The sequence below is a fragment of the Musca vetustissima genome, unplaced genomic scaffold, assembly GCF_032173495.1.
Source record: "Musca vetustissima isolate MV318-11 ecotype Yass unplaced genomic scaffold, APGP_CSIRO_Mvet_v1 utg64588, whole genome shotgun sequence".
In the NCBI taxonomy this organism is placed as follows: Eukaryota; Metazoa; Arthropoda; class Insecta; order Diptera; family Muscidae; genus Musca; species Musca vetustissima.
In genome coordinates, this window is record NW_026881124.1 from 792 (window position 1) to 20,214 (window position 19,423).

The 19,423-nt window shown below is 34.5% G+C and overlaps 1 protein-coding gene across 1 annotated transcript in view; it reads right to left on the reverse strand.

Annotated features, from left to right (window-relative positions):
- Window positions 1–4,827: 4,827 nt before the first annotated feature.
- LOC133327174 (dynein axonemal heavy chain 7) overlaps window positions 4,828–19,423 on the reverse strand; it is a 90,398-nt gene continuing 75,802 nt past the window's right edge. Inside the window, exons 26-27 of the mRNA XM_061535741.1 lie at window positions 17,169–17,320; window positions 4,828–5,334 (exon numbers count right to left, since the gene is read on the reverse strand). Coding sequence (XP_061391725.1) covers window positions 4,828–5,334; window positions 17,169–17,320 — 659 coding nt within the window. The remainder of the gene's footprint in view (window positions 5,335–17,168; window positions 17,321–19,423) is intronic.

A 19,423-nucleotide genomic window follows, 5' to 3' on the forward strand; every position in this document is an offset into this window, starting at 1 on the left:
GGCCCCAGATTGATGTATGCGATGTTTTGTTGAAATCGGTTCAGATTGAGATATAGCTCCCATATATATTTTCGCCCGATTTAAGGTAAATGGTGCACCGAAGTCCCTATATATCTTTCGATTTGCACGTAATTTGGCACATCGTACTAAATTAAGCCTAGAATGATGTGTGCTAAGTTTTGTAAATATTGGTTGAGATTTAGATATAGCTCCCATATATACATATATATATATATATATATATATATTCGCCCGATTTAAGGTAAATGGCGCACCAAAATCCTTATATATTTTCGACTTACACGAAATTTGGCACAGCGTACTGAATTAGGCCTGGAATGATGTTTGCTAAGTTTCGTGAAAATCGGTTCAGATCTTGATATAGCTCCCATATATATTTTCGTCCGATTTAAGATAAATTGGACACCAAATACCCAAAGTTAAGCTGATTGGGACAAATTTTTATCAAGCTTTGTTGGAATCGGTGCAGACATAGATATAACTCCCATATATAGATTCGTCAGAAGGTTAAGTAAAATTGTGCACCAAAGACCCAAAGTTACGCCGATTGACACACAGTATCACACAACGTACCGAAGTTAGAGTAGTCTAACGTGTGCCACATTTTGTTTAAATCGGTTCAGATTTTTGATATAGCTCCCATAGTGGTGATGGGTATCATATAGTCGGCCCGTCCGACTTTACTACTTTTCTTACTGGTTTTTAATTAGTTTTTATTATAAAATTAAAAATACTTCTCAATTTTTTAAGACCCATTTGGTTTCAATAAATGTCCTCTTTTGTACTGCAACATCCCACATCCTTGTTATTATTTGTCCACCACACTTATTTCATAATGCTATGTTGCCTTAAAAAAACACGGACACATACACACACAACAATACATTCAAAATTTATGTTTTTTTCCTCATTTCCATTTCATTCCACGTGTTATGTTTATTAAATCTCAAATGGAAACAATGCCATGCCCACCAAAAGTTGTTATTCGCCAGATACCAACATTTGTGTTCCCTCTCTCCCTCGTCTGCTATTACTCCTCTGGTCAAGCATTGACTTGTTTTCCATCGAAGCGCATTACTCAACGCCGCATTGGCATGAACAAATGAAAAAAAAAAACATGGAATTTAATAAAAAAAATCGATTTGGCATTTCAAAGAGGCAGCTGCTGCCCATACCATTGTCCTCTGTTATCACAACAAAGGACACGCACTAAACGCGTGCTTTTGTTGTCATCACCCATGGTGTTGTTTTTTTTCGTAATGTCCACGGTGTGTGTATGTGTGTGTGTGTGAAAGCTTTTCACTCAAATCCTAGCAATTCTGCAATGTCTGCGAAAGTTATGCCATGATGACGATACGATGGATGGATGGATGGTCAGGAGGGCATGCTTGGCTGATGGCGTTCATAATGATGAATTCGTGGTCCCACCATCCAGCAGAGAAAAAAAATATCTTCAGAAAAAAGCGACGAATAAGCACCATTAGGCCATTAGTCATTTGGCATTTATTAACATTTTTGATGAAGCTATTCTTTTATGCAAACCGGAAACCGGAGCCATCACAGTACAGACATACAAAATCAACGGCAAACGAACAGAAACAAAAATGAACAGTTTGAAAACGGCATATGCCGGAGATTGCACTGCACGAACATCCCCCAGAGTAGTCTGTATCAGTCTGCATGGCTGTCCGTCTGTCTGTCTGTGTGTCCGTTTGGACATCACCATGCCTGGATGGATGGCAGGATGGTAAGCTGACTGGACGAAATGGCTTTTGTTGAATTTGCATATATTAACAAAGCAACAACAACAAAAACAACTAAAAGACACAAAGGAAAGTGCAACATGAATCGGCCAAAGTTCGTGATGCGACGAAAGTGATGGCAAATGCCGTTGACATTTCATCCGGCGACAGCCACTTATAATGGTCGGCTGGAAGGAAATGCGTACCACTCACCCTTTTTTTATCACTCACAGCAAAGGAACAGGACGAAAAATAAATCTATCCCAATTCCATTTCAAGTCATATGTCTTTATTTAAATGGCAACTACGGTTCGTTTTTCTTCACTATATAAGCTTATTAATTTTGTGTGCTATTGTTGGAAGATGAAGGAAAGGTAATCTGGTTTCCGAATTGAAAATACTGCACAATTTGAGGTCACTCCCAAGGAGGATTTATATTTTAACGGTCTAATAAAGGCGGTATGTTTTTCAAAGATTTTTTTAATTGGATAAAGAATATTTCTTCAAGGACTTCCATAGGCGTGGATTTTTTAAACAATATTTCTTCAAGGACTTCCATAGGCGTGGATTTTTTAAACAATATTTCTTCAAGGACCAATCAAGGCGTGGATTTTTTAAACAATATTTCTTCAAGGACAATACATATGCGTGGATTTTTTAAACAATATTTCTTCAAGGACTTCTATAGGCGTGGATTTTTTAAACAATATTTCTTCAAGGACTTCTATAGGCGTGGATTTTTTAAACAATATTTCTTCAAGGACTTCTATAGGCGTGGATTTTTTAAACAATATTTCTTCAAGGACTTCTATAGGCGTGGATTTTTTAAACAATATTTCTTCAAGGACTTCTATAGGCGTGGATTTTTTAAACAATATTTCTTCAAGGACTTCTATAGGCGTGGATTTTTTAAACAATATTTCTTCAAGGACTTCTATAGGCGTGGATTTTTTAAACAATATTTCTTCAAGGACTTCAATAGGCGTGGATTTTTAAACAATATTTCTTCAAGGACTTCCATAGGCGTGGATTTTTTAAACAATATTTATTCAAGGACTTCTATAGGCGTGGATTTTTTAAAAAATATTTCTTCAAGGACTTCTATAGGCGTGGATTTTTTAAACAATATTTCTTCAAGGACTTCTATAGGCGTGGATTTTTTAAACAATATTTCTTCAAGGACTTCTATAGGTGTGGATTTTTTAAACAATATTTCTTCAAGGACTTCTATAGGCGTGGATTTTTTAAACAATATTTCTTCAAGGACCAATCAAGGCGTGGATTTTTTAAACAATATTTCTTCAAGGACCAATCATGGCGTGGATTTTTTAAACAATATTTCTTCAAGGACCAATCAAGGCGTGGATTTTTTAAACAATATTTCTTCACGGACCAATCAAGGCGTGGATTTTATAAAGAATACTTTTCAAGGACTTTAGAAGGCGTGGATTTTATAAAGAATACTTTTCAAGGACTTTAGAAGGCGTGGATTTTATAAAGAATACTTTTCAAGGACTTTAGAAGGCGTGGATTTTATAAAGAATACTTTTCAAGGACTTTAGAAGGCGTGGATTTTTTAAACAATATTTCTTTCAGGACTTTAGAAGGCGTGGATTTTTTAAACAATATTTCTTTCAGGACTTTAGAAGGCGTGGATTTTTTAAACAATATTTCTTTCAGGACTTTAGAAGGCGTGGATTTTTTAAACAATATTTCTGTCAGGACTTTAGAAGGCGTGGATTTTTTAAAGAATATTTTTCTGGGGGTCCCTTAGAAGGCGTGGATTTTTTAAAGAATATTTTTCTGGGGGTCCCTTAGAAGGCGTGGATTTTTTAAACAATATTTCTTTCAGGACTTTAGAAGGCGTGGATTTTTTAAACAATATTTCTTTCAGGACTTTAGAAGGCGTGGATTTTTTAAACAATATTTCTTTCAGGACTTTAGAAGGCGTGGATTTTTTAAACAATATTTCTTTCAGGGACTTCAAGGACTTTAGAAGGCGTGGATTTTTTAAACAATATTTCTTCAAGGACTTCTAGAAGGCGTGGATTTTTTAAACAATATTTCTTCAAGGACTTCTATAGGCGTGGATTTTTTAAACAATATTTCTTCAGGACTTTAAGGCGTGGATTTTTTAAACAATATTTCTTTCAAGGAGGCGTGGATTTTTTAAACAATATTTCTTCAAGGTAGGCGTGGATTTTTTAAACAATATTTCTTCAGGACTTTAGAAGGCGTGGATTTTTTAAACAATATTTCTTCAAGGACTTCTACAGGTGTGGATTTTTTAAACAATATTTCTTCAAGGACTTCTACAGGTGTGGATTTTTTAAACAATATTCCTTCAAGGACTTCTACAGGTGTGGATTTTTTAAACAATATTTCTTCAAGGACTTCCATAGGCGTGGATTTTTTAAACAATATTTCTTCAAGGACTTCCATAGGCGTGGATGTTTTAAACAATATTTCTTCAAGGACTCCCATAGGCGTGGATTTTTTAAACAATATTTCTTCAAGGCGTGGATTTTTTAAACAATATTTCTTCAAGGACCAATCAAGGCGTGGATGTTTTAAACAATATTTCTTCAAGGACTCCCATAGGCGTGGATTTTTTAAACAATATTTCTTCAAGGAATTCCATAGGCGTGGATTTTTTAAACAACATTTCTTCAAGGACTTCCATAGGCGTGGATTTTTTAAACAATATTTCTTCAAGGAATTCCATAGGCGTGGATTTTTTAAACAACATTTCTTCAAGGACTTCCATAGGCGTGGATTTTTTAAACAATATTTCTTCAAGGACTTGTATAGGCGTAGATTTTTTAAACAATATTTCTTCAAGGACTTGTATAGGCGTAGATTTTTTAAACAATATTTCTTCAAGGACTTGTATAGGCGTAGATTTTTTAAACAATATTTCTGCAAGGACTTCTGCAGACTTAGGTTTTCACTGATTTTTTTTTCTTGGAAAATTCGATTTTTCTATGAATTAATTTCTAAATATATTTATTGAAATAAAAATTGTTACAAAATATGAAAATATAGAGTATTAGAACAATCAATCCTAATAACTCAGCTGACACAGTAACGCCGTGCCCCTTATAATCCAATGAGATGTCTCCGTTTTCGGATTACATTCCAATAACATGGCCACAACAAAATTTGTACTATGACCCGTTGTGGAAAGTACACCCCTTCGCTCAGCTGTCTTATACATGGGACACACATAGACATGCCGTTCCTTTAACTCCGATTTCTTTACCGGTTTCATCCATATCAATGGCATACGATCATACAATTCCCTTGGATATGATTCAGCTAAGCAATTTTCAACACGATCCCAACATGCACCTTCCAGAAAGATTCCATAAACATAAACTCCATCATCTGGGGCTGTCATATTCGCCGCTTGATCTTCCTCAACACGCAGCACCTCATAATCGAATACGAGCAAATCGATGGGTATGACATATTTTCGTGCAAAATTCTGTTGCGCCCCCGTCAGGAATGCCTGAGTGAAAAAGAACCCAGACAGCCAATATGTGGAGGGCGGTCCTTCGTCGTACCATTTCTGAAAAGAAAAAAACATACGATAATAATACGTACTAATTAGGATTTCATTTTTAAGAATAGACAATTTTTTATCAAAGAATTTCTTTATTTTTTTAAAGAATTTTTTCAGGGACTACCACTACCGTTTAAAGCATTTTTATCAAGGACTATGACAGCCTCAAGAGTGGACATTTTTCGAGGACTATAAGAGGCGTGGATTTTTTAAGGCTTATTTTTTAAGGATTATAAGAGGCGTGGATCTGTTATGGAATATTTTTCAAGGACTATAAGAGGCGTGGATCTGTTATGGAATATTTTTCAAGGACTATAAGAGGCGTGGATCTGTTATGGAATATTTTTCAAGGACTAAAGGAGGCGTGGATCTGTTATGGAATATTTTTCAAGGATTATATGAGGCGTGGATCTGTTATGGAATATTTTTCAAGGGCTATAAGAGGCGTGGATTTGTTATGGAATATTTTTCAAGGACTATAAGAGGCGTGGATCTGTTATAGAATATTTTTCAAGGATTATAAGAGGCGTGGATCTGTTATGGAATATTTTTCAAGGACTATAAGAAGCGTGGATCTGTTATGGAATATTTTTCAAGGACTATAAGAGGCGTGGATCTGTTATGAAATATTTTTCAAGGACTATAAGTCAAACCGTCTGTTATAAATCAAACCGTCGACATTTCATCTGATACAGAACGGCAAGAAATTTGAACTATATTCGGTAAAATTGAATAGTTTATTTTGAAAGTGATCTAAGCCCATTTTAGGTTCTAATACAAATCTTGATATTCTAGAAAAGCTTACCAAACATAATACGCCATCATTTTTAAGGGCACAAAGACACATACCAATTTTTTTACAATATTTTTTTTTTTTTGAAATAATTGAAACCCAAATATTTATATATGTTAATAAAAGAAAAAATTGAAGCAAACCAAAAGAAACAACTCTATTGTGTAGTAAAACTTCAGAATTCCCTCTATCCATTGCTGTAAATTTTATGAAAATCGGTTAAGTAGTTGCTGAGTTATTTGCATTTCAATTCAACGATGCTCCGAAATATGCTTGCCATTCGATTCTGGGCGCCTATTACCCAAAAATGAAAATCTCTCAAAAATCGGTTTTTTAAAACGGCAAAAATTTTCCACACACGCACTCACACACAATGTAGGTGTATGAAGAAAAAATGTCCATTTTTACAAGATCGATTTTTGTGGGGTTTTTCATTTTTAGGTAATAGGCGCCCAGCACCGAACAGTAGGCATATTTCGGTGCATGGTATAATTCAAATTCGAATAACTCAGGAAATACTTAACCGATTAAATTTTGCAGCAATGGTTAGAGGGAATTCTAAAGTTCTTACATGCCGGTATATGCCCGTAACTTCGTTGGCGGGAAAATATTTCTTTTCACAGAAAACTGCAACCTGAACGTCTGAAATTTGAAACATTACTTTTTCAAACATAGTCGCCATACAAATGGTTCCGACCGATTTAAGGGATTTGGAATGCCCACCAAATTGAGCCTTTCCGCCACATTTTAACACGTTGACCGACAGTTGCGTCTATAGCCGTCAAGTTCAAGTTTACTATGTGACATGACGGCTGTGCATTTACCAGCGTACAAGTAGAAGCATAGTGTCATGTTTTCGAATTTCACTTGTTTCTACTGTCCCTCAACGTGTTAAAATTTTTTTGGCTGATATTATTCAAATGTTTTCTAAAATTAAAACCTATTTCTTATCTTAAAAAATACATTTATTTAAATTTACATTTTATTTTTCATTTCAGGTGTGGTTGTGATTTGTACAATGCTCGGATTTCCGTATGATGATAATCGAAAACGATCTACAAATAAGTTGAGGATAATGATATCTTTTGGAATTATCCTGCTCTCTCAATCATAAAATTCTCAAAGGAAGAACGGCAAGACAATAGAGGCCAAATAAGTCGGTTAATTTGTTAAGAAAACTTTAATAAAGTTCATATATTTTATATATATTTTTAAATGTATGTGTATATTTTTTGCAAAGAATATTTAATAAAAATGAAAAGAAACCAAATGAAAATATTATTTGTTTTTATTTATGGATACACATACGGTAAGTATACATACATGCCCCTATGCGTCCGACATACGTTCATGTGATGACGTCACAATTTTTCTTTCCCCTGGTTTTGTGTATTTTTGGGCAAATTTCACAAAAATACCAGGCGCCCAGAATAAAATAGAAAGTATCCCGCCAAAAAAAAATGTGTGAAAAATTACAAAATGTGTAGCATACTTTTAGGCGCTCGATTTTTTTTTCGCGGGTAGTTTGTTGCCTGATGCAATTTTTTAATTTTTGGCGGGCTACTTTCTATTTCATTCTGGGCGCCTGGTAGACTAAAGATATATGTAAAATATCGACAATTGGAGAAATATTAGAGAAATGTTTTAAGCACTCAAGAGGCGTGGATTTTTTAAAGAATATTTTTTCAAGGAGTAGAAGAGTCATGGATTTTTACAAGATTATTTTTTTAAGGACAAAAGGGGCGTAGATTTTTTAAAGGTAAAAAGATGCGTTGATTACTTAAAGAACTCTTTCCGAGGACTACAAGAGCAGTGGATTATTTCAAAAATATTTTTTCAAAGACTATAAGAGGCGTTGATTTTTTAAAGAATACTTTTCCAAGGACTACATAGAAGAGGCGTGGATTTGTTAAGGAATATTTTTCAAGAACTAGAAGAGGCATGGGTTTGTTAAGGAATATTTTTCAAGGACTAGAAGAGGCGTGGATTAGTTAAGGAATATTTTTCAAGGACTAGAAGAGGCGTGGATTTGTTAAGGACTATTTTTCAAGGACTAGAAGAGGTGTGGATTTGTTAAGGAATATTTTTCATGGACTAGAACATGCAAGGATTTGTTAAGGAATTTTTTCAAGGACTAGAAGAGGCGTGGATTTTGTCAAGGACTAAAAGAGGTGTGGATTTTGTCAAGGACTTTAAGAGGCATCGATTTCTTCAAGGACTAGAAGAAACGTGAATTTGTTAAGGAATATTTTTCAAGGACTAGCAGAGGAGTGGATTTTATCAAGGACTTTAAGATGCGTCGATTTCTTCAAGGAATAGAAGAAACGTGAATTTGTTAAGGAATATTTTTCATGGACTAGAAGAGTCGTGGATTTTTTAAGGAATATTTTCAAGGACAAGGACTCAAACTCTGCACATCGTCGTATGTTTACCAAAACTAAATCACGATCGAATATGGGATCCACCAGATCCCTCACACACAATAAAATATTCCATACATTATAAAAAAATCAGTCATGAGTCAAGCCGTCGACTTTTCATCTGATATAGAACGGCACCAAATTCGAACTAAATTCGGGTTTCTAGAAAAATTTACAAAACATAACGCGTTATATATATTCTTTCATTCTATCATATTTAAGGTCACAAAGTCACAACCAAATTAATATCAAATACAATTTTCGTTTTGAATCTTTTCAAATATAAGAATTCAGAATTCCCTCTATCCATTGCTGTAAATTTCATGAAGATCGGTAAAGTAGTTGCTGAGTTATCTGCATTTTAACTCAACGACGCTCCGAAATATACTTCCTGTTCGATTTTGGGCTCCTATTACCCGAAAATGAAAATCTCTCAAAAATCGGGCTTTTAACAATGGCAAAGCTTTTCATAACAACTGACGGTTGTTTCTAAAGCAAATCGTAGCATACTTGTAGGACAAAAACAATTCAAGGTCCAATATATATATTCTTGCTTGATATGTAGTTAGAATTGTTTGTTACATATGTAATTTAAAATACATTTACTTACACATACACAAAATGTAGCTGTTATGAAGAAAAATTTCCATTTTTATACCCTTCACCACACTGTGGTACAGGGTATTATGTCTTTGTGCATATGTTTGTAACAGGCAAAAATAATCGAGATAGACCCATGGTTCCTTTTGAGAATATGCATAGAATCACTTTCTGAGTCGATTTATGCATGTCCGTCTGTCCGTCTGTCCGTCCGTCCGTCCGTCTGTCCGTCCGTCCATGTATTTTTGTTAACAAAGTACAGGTCGCATTTATGATCCGATCTGGATGAAATTTGGCACAGGTCACTTAATTGGCCCAAGGACGAACCCTATTGAAATTGGAGAAAATCGGTCCACGTTTAGGCATAGCTCCCATATAAGGGTACCCCCCAATTTTCGGTATTTTGGGGTTCTTGAGCGCGATTTTCAACCGAATACGCTGAAATTTGGTACACTGGGTTCTTATTGGGTACTAAATGTCCCCACAAAAAATTATAAATATAGGTCCATTTTTTCGGGTAGCCCTTATATAAAGGTACCCCCAGTTTTCGGTATTTTGGGGTTCTTTGGCTCATTTTATAACTGAATTCTCTGAAATTTTGTACATTCGGTTCTTATTGTGTACCAAATTATTCCACTAAAAATTATAAATATAGTTCCAGTTTTTCTGGTAGTCCCCATATAACGGTACTCCCAAATTTTTGGTATTTGATATAGAACGTATTTTTCGAAAACCGAATTGACTTTAATTTAGTACATCGAGTTCTTATTAGGTAGCAAATATCTCCACTAAAAATAATAAATATAGGTCCACTTTTTCGGGTAGCCCCCATATAAGGGTACCCCCCAATTTTCGGTGTTTTGGGGTTCTTGAACGCGTTTTTCAACCAAATTCTTTGTAATTTGGTTTTTTGTAGTCGTATATGGTAACAAACCTCCCTCCTAAAAATTACTAATATTCGCCTCCTTTTAGATGATGATGTATGAGTAATTTTGTTGGAATCGGTTCAGATTTATATCTAAATATGCTATATATAGTTTCGTCCGATTTTATGTAAATGGAGCAACATACTGCCAATATTTATCCGATTGAGACAAAATTTTGCACCGCGTACTAAATTAGGTCATTGATGAATGCGAAGTTTTGTTGAAATCGGTTCAGATTTAGATATAGCTCCCATATATAGTTTCGTCCGATTTAAGGTAAATTGTGCACCAAACTCCCAATGTTGGTCCGATTGAAGCAAAATTTTGCACAGAGTACTGAATTAGGTCCCGACTGATGTATGCGAAATGTTTATATCTACAGGATATTGTAGATATTAACATGTCTTGCATGTACCCATAGTGGTGAAGGGTATCATATAGTCGGCCCCGTCCGACTTTTGAACTTTCCTTACTGGTTTAAAGATCGATTTTTGTGGGGTTTTTCATTTTTAGGTAACAGGCGCCCAGCACCGAACAGGAATTATATTTCGGAGCATGGTAGAATTCAAATGCAAATAACTCTGGAAATACTTAACCGATTTTTATAAAATTTGCAGCAATGTATAGGGGGAATTATAAAGTTTTCTCTCATATTTAAAAATCGAACTATAAGTATCCGAAAAGTACTAAATATGGTACAATTTCGTAGCATGTCAACGAATAGAGCTAAACACTTGAATGTTGGAATTTCTAACAAGGTTGTGAAGTGGGGTCGATATAGGTTTGGATGTATGTAAGAAGTACTAAACAGTACTAAATTTGGTACAATTTGAATTTGGAGAAACGGGTGGAGATGGAATCCTCAAATTTTATATTAGCATTGCCGTCGAAGTGTAGGATTGGGATATGTAGGTAGTTTTGGAAATTTGTACTTATGTGTACGAAAAGTACCAAATATAGCAAAATTTTGTAATATATTTGGTACAATTTGGAATTGAGTGAGCCGATAAAGCTGGAAAAGAGGTAATTTTGAAAATTTGGGTACTAAATGATACTAAATTTGGTACAATTTGAATTTTGGGTGGTGAACCGATCGAGCTTGAATCCTGACATTGCAAATAATGATTAGTGTCAGAGTGTAGAATTGGAGTATGTGGGAAGGGTTAGAAACTAGTATTTATGTGTAATAAATTTTGTACAATTTCGATTTAGGTGAACCGATGGGGCTGGAATCCTGAAATTCAGAAATATTATATTTGTTGGATTGTTGAGGAAGGTAGTTAGGTATGGAAATTTATATTAATGTGCACCTAATGGTACTAAATTTAATATAATTTAGATTTAGGTGAACCAATTAAGCTGGAATCTCGAAATAGGGAAATAAGATTTCTATTAGTTTATATGATGTAGGTAAAATGTTTACCATACTTGTCAAAAAGTATCAATCTGTGTTGCCGATAGATATATACCCTATTCTTTAAAAATGCAATCATAGAGTAGTCCCCTATTAGTACTTGAAAAAAATCTTTAAACCCCGCCATAAAATTCAGATATCCTGGTATTTTTAGTTAAATAAAAAAATCAAGCTTGAAATATTTTTTGTTTTGTTTTTATTGACACACATACAAAATACAATATTTCCCCCAATCCAATAGTGAAGGTTTCATCTGAATATCTCTAATCCTCACCGAGTTATTGCCAATTGAAATTGGCTATATGTCAACATATAGCTGCTACACGATTCTGTTTGCCTGGTATGGTAAATGGAAAAACTGTAGAAATTGCAACTCCACAAAACCAGAAAAATTCAGATGTGTTGCCACATCTTCAAAATTACCTACATACCTGCTTTCTACAATACGGCAGTAATCTTACATCCAAAATTTCTGTGTTCCAGATCTATCGGTTCACCCAAATCTAAATTGTACCAAATATAGTACCATTCAGTACTTTTCGTACACATAAGTATAAATTTCCAAAACTTCCTATATATCCCATTCCTACACTTCGACGGTAATGCTAATTTCAAATTTGAGGATTCCAGCTCCACCCGTTTCTCCAAATTAAAATTGTACCAAATTTAGTACTTTTCGTTAACATGAGTACATACATCCAAATTCATAACGAGCGCACTTCACAACCTTGTTCTGCATTCCAAATTTCAAGTTTTTAGCTCTCTCCGTTCACATGCTACGAAATTGTACCAAATTTAGTACATTTTAGTACTTTTCGGTCTCTTATAGTACGATTTTTAATTATGTGAAAAACTTCAGAATTCCCTCTATCCATTGGTGTAAATTTTATAAAAATCGGTTAAGCATTTCCTGAGTTATTTGCATTTGAATTCTACTATGCTCCGAAATATACTTTCTGCTCGGATCTGGGCGCCTATTACCTAAAAATGAAAAACCCCACAAAAATCGATCTTTTAACAACGGCAAAGTTTCTACCTATGTCTGTCTGGTTTGTGCATGCAGACTTTGCCGTTGTTAAAAGATCGATTTTTGTGTGTTTTTCCATTTGCAGGTACTAGGAGCCCAGAATTGAGCAGAAAGTATATTTCGAAGCATCGTTGAATTCAAATGCAAATAACTCAGCAACTACTTAACCGATTTTAATAAAAGTTGCAGCATTGTTTAAAGGAAATTCTGAAGTTTAAATTACAAAATACATATGACACTTATAAACGTCGATTTTTAGCTATTATATTTTTGGCAACACTGTTTTTAACAGCTTACACGCATTTCGTATTTTGTTTCCCAGTCAAGCGTCTTCAGTTCGAATTCCCATGACTGATTTTTGTGTGATTTTTCATTTTCACGGAATAGGCGCCCAGAAGAGAATAGTAGGTATATTTCGGAACATCGTTGAATTCAAATGCAAATAACTCAACGAAAACTTAACTGACTTTTATAAAATTTGCAGCAATGGTTCGAGAGATTTCTAAAGTTTTATTAGATGATAGCAAAGTGCCCGCTACTTTGTATGCGGAAAGGGAATACAAAAATATATATTTCATATGGAAATCGTGAATACCGTATAATTTGTTGTACTATTTTACTGAATTTCACCTCTATTCCTACATCTAATATCAGGTTGATTATAATTTAGTACTCTTCATATACATAAGCACTATTTTACGAAATTTCTTTCTTATTTCCATTACACAGATTAAAAATATATCACAATACCAATTACACATTTCAGCAGATACCTACAGGTGCCAATTTAGTTCCATTCAGCTACCTCCATACCACCACCACAAAATTTAGTACCAAAAACCGTTGGTACCTCTTTTAAATTCTCCGTCAGTGACTCACATTCCAAATTTTAGGTTTCCAGCTCTTTTCGTTACCCAAATTCAAATTTAGTTCATTTTCCATTCTATTTACTATTCGTACACATAAATTCGAGTTTCTAATGTTGTCTCCATAGCTCAATAGCACACATCAACAGTAATCAATATTCGCGGATTCAACCAAATCCAACAAATTTAGTACCATTTACTACATTTCATACTCATAAGTAGGAATTGCTAAAACTGCATCTAGCCTACTCTTTAACAGGAATTTTTATTCCATCAAAGTCCAAAGTCTCGTACTCGTAAGTAAGAATTTCCAAATGTACCCCAATCCTGCTTCAAAATAGTAATCGTAAGACCAAATTTAAAAAATCCATCTCTATCTGTTCATTAAAAACCAAATTGTACCAGATTTGGTAACATTCTGCATTTTTCGTACCCATGTTCCAAACCTATCACAATCGAGTTCTACCTGTTCACCAAAGTCCAAATTGTACCAAATTTTGTGCTTTTCGTAGCTATAAATACGAATTTCCAAAACTACCTCAGCCATGCACTGCAATAATAACCTTAAGTCCACATTTAAGAATTCCAGCTCTTTCCCGTCACCAAAATCCAAATTGTACCAAATATAGTACCATTTATTACTTTTCATAGACGTAAGAACGAGTTTCTAAAACTTCCTTAATTATACACTGCAACAGTAATTTTAATCATAAATTTCAGGATCCCAGCCCTATCCGTCCACATAGGTCCAATTTGTACCATATTTAGTACTTTGAAAGCTTGAATAGCTTCAATTTGGTAGGCATTCCAAATTTCGTTAATCGGTCGGGACCATTTATATGGTGGCTATGTTTGAAAAAAATAATGTTCCAAATTCCACACACTCAGGTTGCAGTTTTCTGTGGAAAGAAATATTTCCCACATTCGCCAACGAAGTGACGGGCATATACCAGTATGCAAGAAAACTTTACAATTCCCTCTAACCATTGCTGCAAAATGTATAAAAATCGGTTTAGTATTTCCTGAGTTATTCGAATTTGAATTATACCATCCACCGAAATATACTTACTGCTTGGTGCTGGACGCCTATTACCTAAAAATGAAAAACCCCACAAAAATCGATCTTGTAAAACGTCAGACATTATGAAAAATTGTGCCTTTGTTAAAAGCCCGATTTTTGAGTGATTTTCATTTTCGGGTAATAGGCGCCCAGAATCGAATAGGAAGTATATTTCGGAGCATCGTTGAATTGAAATGCATAGAACTCAGCAACTACTTAACCGATTTTCATAAAATTTACATCAATGATTAGGGGAACTTCCGAACTTTTTATTACAATATTGTTTTGAAAGTGTTTTGCGTCCATTTTTTATTTGGAATTAAAAGAAGTAGAAGAATTGTAGGATTGAGACGTGGAGGTAGTTTTGAAAATGCGTAATTATTTATTCTAAATGGTACTAAGATAGTAAAATTTAGATATGAGTGAACGGATAGAGATGGAAAACATAAATTTGAAAATAAAATTACTGTTATTGTGTTGGATCTTCGAACTCTTAAGTACGAAAAGTACTAAATATGGTACAAATTGGACCTATGTGGACGGATAGGGCTGGGATCCTGAAATTTATGATTAAAATTATTGTTGCAGTGTATAATTGAGGAAGTTTTAGAAACTCGTTCTTACGTCTACGAATGGTACTATATTTGGTACAATTTGGATTTTGGTGACGGGAAAGAGCTGGAATTCTTAAATGTGGACTTAAGGTTATTATTGCAGTGCATGGCTGAGGTAGTTTTGGAAATTCGTATTTATTACTAAAATAAAAACCAATTTTTTATCTTAAAAAATACATTTATTTCAATTATATTTTATTTTTAATTTCAGGTGCGGTTGTGAATTGTACAATGCTCGTATTTCCGTATGATGATAATCGAAAACGATCTACAAATAAATTGAGGATAATGATATCATTTGGAATTAGCCTGCTCTCTTAACCATAAAATTCTCAAAGGAAGGGCGGCTACACAATAGAGGCCAAATAAGTAGGTTGTTAATTTGTCAAGAAAACTATTTATTAAAGTTCATATATTTTATATATCTTTTTAAATGTATGTGTATATTTTTTACAATAAATATTTAATAAAAATTAAAAAAAAAACTAATAAAAATATTATTTGTTTTTATTTACGCCCCTATGCGTCCGACATACATTTGTGTGATGACGTTACAATTTTTCTTTCGCCTGGTTTTGTGTATTTTTGGGCAGATTTCACAAAAATACCAGGCGCCCAGAATAAAATAGAAAGTAGCCCGCCAAAAATTAACAAATGTAGAAAAAATCACATCTGGCAACGCCATACTGAGAAATTATAAAATTTGTAGCATACTTTCAGGCGCGTGATTTTTTTTCGAGGGTAGGGTGTTGCCAGATGCAATATTTTTTAAAGGCTTAAATGAGGCGTGGATTTTTAAAGAATATTTTTCAAGGCCTAAATGAGGCGTGGATTTTTAAAGAATATTTTTTCAAGGCCTAAATGAGGCGTGGATTTTTAAAGAATATTTTTCCAAGGCCTAAATGAGGCGAGGATTTTTAAAGAATATTTTTTCAAGGCCTAAATGAGGCGTGGATTTTTAAAGAATATTTTTTCAAGGCCTAAATGAGGCGTGGATTTTTAAAGAATATTTTTTCAAGGCCTAAATGAGGCGTGGATTTTTAAGAATATTTTTTTAAGGCCTATCCAAGGCGTGGATTTTTAAGAATATTTTTTTCAAGGCCTATCCAAGGCGTGGATTTTTAAGAATATTTTTTTCAAGGCCGATCAAAGGCGTGGATTTTTTAGAAAATTTTTTTCAAGGCCTATCCAAGGCGTGGATTTTTAAGAATATTTTTTTCATGACCTATCAAAGGCGTGGATTCTTTAAAGAATATTTTTCATGGCCTACTTGAGGCGTGGATTCTTTAAAGAATATTTTTCATGGCCTACTTGAGGCGTGGATTCTTTAAAGAATCTTTTTCATGGCCTACATAAGGCGTGGATTCTCTAAAGAACGTTTTTCATGGCCTATCAAAGGCGTGGATTTTTTAAAGAATCTTTTTCATGGCCTACTTGAGGCGTGGATTCTTTAAAGAATATTTTTTCAAGGCCTATCGAAGGCGTGGATTCTTTAAAGAATATTTTTTCAAGGCCTATCGAAGGCGTAGATTTTTAAAGAATATATTTTCAATGCCTATCAAAGGCTTGGATAAAAAAAATTAAGGCCTATCAAAGGCTTGGATAAAAAAAAATTAAGGCCGATCAAAGGCGTTGATATTTAAAGAATATTTTTCATGGCCTACATGAGGCGTGGATTTTTTAAAGAATATTAAATTTATTCCTTGAGGACATCCAATTAAATTGTATTAAAAATATTTTTTTATTTTTTGTTATATCTTAAATGTCACTTAAAAATGTACTCCCCCATGTTGTTTATAATTTTCCCATAATTAATGACACTGCAGGCTCTCTTATCCCCATGCTTCCTTCCTGCTGGGAATATCACTGCCAATGGTGATAAATCTTTTGGGAGGGAAAAACAAGTCATTCAATATTAATTAACCAACATGTTTACATTTCAGACAAATTACAATCCCCACCCTCTTTTTTCACCCATCGACAAATTTGCATAGGGAGAGCGGAAGCATGGAACATGAATTGAATGAACCTACCAAAACAACCAACCACCCACCCATCCAAATAAACAACGAATGTTGCCAAGTAACCAAGTGAAATGCGCCTAGACCATCTTCACTTACCTGTAAAAATGACAAACGCCCCAGAAAATCGGTAATGTAGGCACCCAAAGGCTTCAAACTTGGATAGGATTTTGCTGCCCACATTGCTGGTATGCGGCTAATTAAAATGGATTTATAGACGGCTTCGTATTGAGCGGACATTACCACCAAACCTGAAAATAAACCCGAAGGAAAAAAATAGATTTAAAAAAATTATGAAGGTCAAACGAGATGATGGCAACAGTGGCAGAACAAAACAGACAAATGATAAACGAAAAAAATAAACACAGAATAAATGCTAAAAAATGTCATTAAAGTAAATTGAAGTTTAAATATTTAATACGTGTGTGCATGTGTGTGTGTGTTTTTTCTCTATTTCCCCACGGACATTCTTTATTGGATTTGGATCAAACGGAAGGACATTTAAGGCTTTTAATTTGGCAAAAAGCTCTAAATTAAGGTCATAAGGAAGCAGTAAACGGAAGCCAATCTCCCTCACCCATACCCTTCATTGTTGGCAACCAACTAAAAAAGGGGAAAAGGAAAAAAGGAAACCGATTACAAGAAACCATTTAGAAATCTAACGAATCAATATTTAGCCAATCTTGGCCATGGTAAGAAATGCCAATTAAGGAAATCCCAGTAAAGCTGCCTTCCAAAGGGTCAAACTATTCCAATGCAAATTATATGCCGGATGGCCATAGTGGAATATCAAAGATGGCAAATGGTAATAATACGGATTCTATAAGACTCCCAATAACAACAACTACAACAAATGACCATCATAACAAGATTTCGAAAAATAAACTCGTAATCAACTATGAAAATATGTTTGCTTCTACCACTGCGACTACAAATTTACCCAATATCTACGATACAAATGGACAACATGACCCAGCAATGTGGGCGAATGATAGGAGCCAGGTGGATAATTGCAGTCTACATAGCCAGGAAAGCTGTGGAAGTCTTAGGGGCAGGAGATTATCGGGAGGTAAGAAAGAAAAATTTTGAAAGAGTCTTTCTTCATGGCCTATCAAAGGCGTGGATTATAATACCTTTCACCTTTCTACGTGCATATGTTTGTAACAGGCAAAAGGAAACGAGATAGACACATGGTTCCTTTTGAGAATATGCATAGAATCACTTTCTAAGCCGATTTATGCATGTCCGTCCATCCGTCCGTCCGTCTTTCTGCCCATGTTAAATTGTAAACAAAGTACAAGTCCCATTTAAAATCCGAATTGGATGAAATTTGGCACAGGTCATATTCGGCCCCAGGACGAACCCTATTGAAATTGGAGAAAATCGGTTTAGATATAACTCCCATATATTTTCGTCCGATTTACGGTAAATGGTGCACCAAAGTACCTATATATCTTTCGATTTGCACGAAATTCGGTATAGCGGACTAAATTAAGCCTAGAGTGATGTGTGTGAAGTTTCGTGAAAATCGGTTCAGATTCAGATATAGCTCCATATATATCTTCGTCCGATTTTAGGGAAATAGTGGACCAAAGTACCTATATATCATTCGATTTGCACGAAATTTGGCATAGGGTACTGAATTAAGTCTAGAACGATGTGTGCCAAATTTCGTGAGAATTGGTTCAGATATAGATATAGCTCCCATATATATTTTCGTCCGATTTTACGTAAATGGTGCATCAAAGACCCTATACATCTTTTGATTTGCACGAGTTTTGGTATATCGCACTGAATTGAGTCTAAAATTACATATGTTAAGTTTCGTGAAAATCGGTTCAGATTTAGATATGGCTCCAATATATAGTTTTGTCCGATTTTATGTATATGCTGCATCAAAGTCCCTATATATTCTTCGATTTGCACGAAATTTGGCATAGAGTACTGAATTAAGCCTAGAATTATGTGTGTTAAGTTTCATGAAAATCGGTTCAGATTTTGACATAGCTCCCATATACATTTTTGTCCGATTTAATGTAAACAGAGCACCAAAGTCCCTATATATCTCTCGATTTGCACGAAATTTGGCATAGAGTACTGAATTAAGCCTAGAATTATGTGTGTTAAGTTTCGTGAAAATCGGTTCAGATTTTGATATAGCTCTTATATACATTTTTGTCCGATTTAATGTAAATGGTGTACCAAAGCCCCTATATATCATTAGATTTTCACGAAATTTGGCATGGCGTACTAAATTGAGTCTAAAATTATGTGTGTTAAGTTTCGAGAATATCGATTCAGATTTAGATAAAGGTCCCACATATATATTTTAGTCCGATTTTAGGTAAATGGAG